Source organism: Corvus brachyrhynchos, unplaced genomic scaffold, assembly GCF_000691975.1.
Source record: "Corvus brachyrhynchos isolate BGI_N302 unplaced genomic scaffold, ASM69197v1 scaffold283, whole genome shotgun sequence".
NCBI classification, from domain to species: Eukaryota; Metazoa; Chordata; class Aves; order Passeriformes; family Corvidae; genus Corvus; species Corvus brachyrhynchos.
The window spans coordinates 3,025,210-3,029,073 of NW_008237409.1; the positions used below are offsets into that span (position 1 = coordinate 3,025,210).

The window sequence follows — 3,864 nt, forward strand, 5'->3', positions numbered from 1 at the left end:
GGGGCGGGGGGGCGGCGGGCCGCTTGCCTGCTCCTGCCTCTTCCTGGCTGCTCCTGCCTGTTCCTCCTTGTTCCTGCTTGCTCCTGTCTTCTCCTGCCTGCTCCCACCTGTCTGGTGACACCCAGAATCTCGCAGATCCTGCTGTGAACTGACACCGAGAAACCCCTCACACGTCCCCAGGGTCAGCGCCAGGGTAAATTCCCACACGGAGTGACTATGCCAGCCTCCAGCAGCTGAGGTTTGCAGGGCAGGGAATCGGTGGTGGGGCACAACAGGTTGGATTGAACCTGCTGCTGCTGGCTGCTCCCTCTGTCCTGCTCCCCAGGAGCTGATAACAGCACTCGTGAGGAACAGCAGCAGATATGAGTGTGCTGGGGATTAAAAAAAAAATAGAAGCGAAATAAAGGGAGAGAGGGAGGTTGTGTGGGGTTATCAGAGAGGAAGAAAAACATGTCTCACGTGGCTGAAATAGCCCAGGTTTGAAGGGCTGCTGGCAGCAACCGAGGCTCCAGGAGCTGCTGGAGTTGGACACATCCCGAGGGCGTTTTCCCTGGAGGCTGAGACAGGTACCCAGGACCTGGTCCAAGGGTAAATCACATCTCAGCACTGCTGGGGCTCTCCCCCATCTCCTCCTCTCCAGCTCTGCTTGCAACACCCCCGGAGCCAGCTCCGGCTCCGCCACCGGCAGCAGGGTCCTGGCCCTTACCTTTCTGTAGTCAAGTTTTGGCAGCTTTCCCCAGGCGAGAGATGAAATGAGAGCGAGCAGATGGCAATGTAAATAAAAGAGAAAAATGGGAGAATGAGAGCAGAATGGAAATGAACAGGACTCGAGAGCTTGAATGTCAGGGTGGCGAGGGGGGCTCTGCCCTCCCTGCGGGCGGGGGCGATGCCGGGGTACCCCCACACCCCCTGGGATGGGATCAGCTGGGTGGGCACGGCAGGGACCGGGGCTCTCCTTTGTCAGCCCTGCCTGTGCTCTCGCTGATGTGAGATTTATCAGTTGCTGCCCACAGCTCTCCTTCCTCCCTGTCTTCCACCCACTCCAAACCCAATTAGAAATCTCCTCCTTGGCACGGCTCCCGCGTGCGCCGAGGGAAGCCTGACCCAGAGGCTGCCGGCGGATTCACAGGAGACAGGGAGGGAAGCAAAGCCCAGTGTCTGCCTCAGCCCTGCCCTGGCTGTCCTGCCGGGGAGCTGGGGGTGCTGCCCCTGCCAGGAGCAGCTCCAGGAGGGCTGGGGCGGATCCTGCCACGCTCATCCCCAAAATCCCCAAGCTTTGGTGCTACAGGCTGTATTCCAGACATGGAGAACCTTGGTGGGGGCTGCAAACCTGCCATGGAGGAGAGAGGCGCATCCTCTGAGGGCAAACAGCGTGATCTGACCCTCTGGGGCTCAGTTCACAGCCTCTTCTCCTGCCTTCTGTAAAAACCCTCCATCTCTTCCCGAGATCCGCAGGGATTGAGGTCTTCTCCCCCCAGCCCACCTGGAGCCCTCGTTGCTCTGGTCACCAGGCTGAGTGACGCAGAGAGGAACCCAGCAGCACCTTCCACAGGCCCGGAGGCAGAATCAGGCCCTTAGCTCCCTGTTTCTGCTCCCAAATGTGCAAAAAGCCCCTAATTGCCTCAATCACGCAGACGGCAAAGGCGCTGAGGCGCAGCACTTTGGGGCCGTGATTAGCAGCATTTAAAAGAGCCATTTATAAACCGACAGCCGGTCACAGCGTCAAGTAAATAACAACATCGGGATGGGCTGCTCTAAAAAGCATCAATCCCAGCTCGTCACGGGGGATGAGCAGCCGGCTCCCGACTGCTGGGAACGCCCTGAGAGGCCGGGGTGGAGGGGAAGGAGAGGGCAGAGGTGTTGGGATGGCAAAGGAGTGGCTGCGGTCGGAGAGAGCAGAGCCCCCGATGGAAGCCAGGGATGCTTGGCACAGCCGTGGGTTGGGTTCCTGTGGCACAGCCAGGCCTTGCTGTCACCCAGCTCTGAGCCGTACCTTGGCTTTGTTGATGGTGCAGTGGAGAGCGTTGTTCTCCTGGTCGTAGAGCAAACTGAAATCCAACGTCCCCAGCGTGGCTGCAAGGGAGAGGAGATGTGATTAACCCGCAGCACCCAGCAAGCACGGGCTGCTCTCCCTCTGAGCACAAAAGGAGTGCATGGAGATGCCGAAGAGCAGGCTGCAGACGTTATAAAACATAAAACATCCTGCTGGGAGCCCTGTTATGAAACGTGGCTTCGTGCTGGGAGGCTGGTGGCCATTCCCAGGTTGGCTGGCACGGCCCTGGGGGAAGAGTGAGAGGGAGGAGTTGGTACAGCTCACCCAGCGTTGGCTTTGCTTCTGTGGGCTTTCACCTGGTTTATCCCCATCCCTCAGCAGCCTCACTGCAGCCAGGAGCTTCCCATCCCCCAGGAGATGAAGGGTGTCCTCTGGGAAGATTTGGGAATGGCTGGGACACAGCCGAGAGCTGCTGTTGGCACATCCTCCCCTCCAGCGCCGCTGGCATTCCCAGAACGTGTATTTGTATAGTGACACCTTCAAACAAATGAGCCACCAGTGGGATCCTTTCCCAGCTCCAATCTGGCTGCAAACTGTAAATTAAACCCAGTGAGGATGGAAATGCTTTTCTGGTTAAAATGAAAAACACCAACAGCTTTTAATCAGAGCAGCATTCCTTTATGGCATCCGCAGGACCCAGGAATGGCAGCACCTCCAGGGAAGGGACACAGGGATGGGGCAGGGGACCAGAACAAAACCAGAGGAGCCTCAGCAGCAAAAGTACTTTTGATTTGAGAAATTCATTCCCTTTGGACCGTCTGAGCATGTCTCACTAATCCAAAGCAGAGGAAAAGCCTTAAAAAGACAGGCTTTCCAAAAACATGGCTTAACCTTCTCCAAGGCTCCCAGGCCTGATTTGCACACCAAAGCCTGGACATGGAGCAGCCTCTCTCCTGGCCCAGCTTTACCCGACACCAGCCTGGAACTTCCAGGGTGGCTCTGGACCCAGCAAACCCCCACCTTTCCATGCCCACCTTCCCAAAAGGGGCTTGCCTGAGTGCTGCCCTGCCACCACACAGCATCCCACCACTGTTTCCAAGGTAACTGCACCCTCCCGCCGCGTTCAGAACGTGAAAAAAAAATCCAAAATAAAACCTGGAACAGTTCTGCTTAATATCAAAGCTGGGTTTGCTGCCTTGGGGGGAGTTGGACAAACTTTATGGCAGGAAATAAGGTGCTTTTTTCCCCCCCCAGCATCGATAGCAGCAAGGCACCCACGGAGTTTAAGGATATTCAGGGGACTGAAACCTTCCTGCTGCAATTTCACAGTGATCTCCCAGCCCAAAGGCAAAGGAGCTACAGGTTTGCCCGCTGGCAAAAAAACCCTCATTTCTCCCAAGCAAATATCTTGAGTTCATAGCAGAGTAAATACCCAGAGAGGTTTCAGCCAGAATAATGCCCCCCCCGCCTCCTTTGTGGAGCAATTTCATGGCACATTAGCTCCTGGTCTGGGTAAGTCACAAATCAGTGGGGTTTTACCTGCCAGGCAAAGATGAGGGGTGAGGCCAAACCTGCGGTACCATACTCTGGGTATGGCTCAAATGAGCATTCCCAGAGCAATTCCCAGCTAAACCCCCTGCACATCCCGCAGGGAAGAAGGAGCAGCAGTGTCCCCAGTGCCTCTGGGGACAGGGAGCTCAAGGATGGCAGTGCGAGGAGTGTGAGGCTCCACAAACCAAGCCAGCAAAACTTCCCAGATCTGCATTTTTCACTCAAGAGCGGAAGATGAAACCTCCTGTTTCGGAGCCTCATCATTTCCACCTGCCCTTTAATCAGTGCTTCCTGCCAGCCCCACCGCTCGGCCCTCCGAG

At 56.5% G+C, this 3,864-nt stretch overlaps 1 protein-coding gene across 1 annotated transcript in view; it reads right to left on the minus strand.

Annotated features, from left to right (window-relative positions):
- DOC2B (double C2 domain beta) overlaps nucleotides 1-3,864 on the minus strand; it is a 28,666-nt gene that overhangs the window by 15,222 nt on the left and 9,580 nt on the right. The window contains exons 3-4 of the mRNA XM_017730885.1: nucleotides 1,994-2,073; nucleotides 707-730 (exon numbers count right to left, since the gene is read on the minus strand). Of these exons, the coding sequence (XP_017586374.1) occupies nucleotides 707-730; nucleotides 1,994-2,073 (104 nt within the window). The remainder of the gene's footprint in view (nucleotides 1-706; nucleotides 731-1,993; nucleotides 2,074-3,864) is intronic.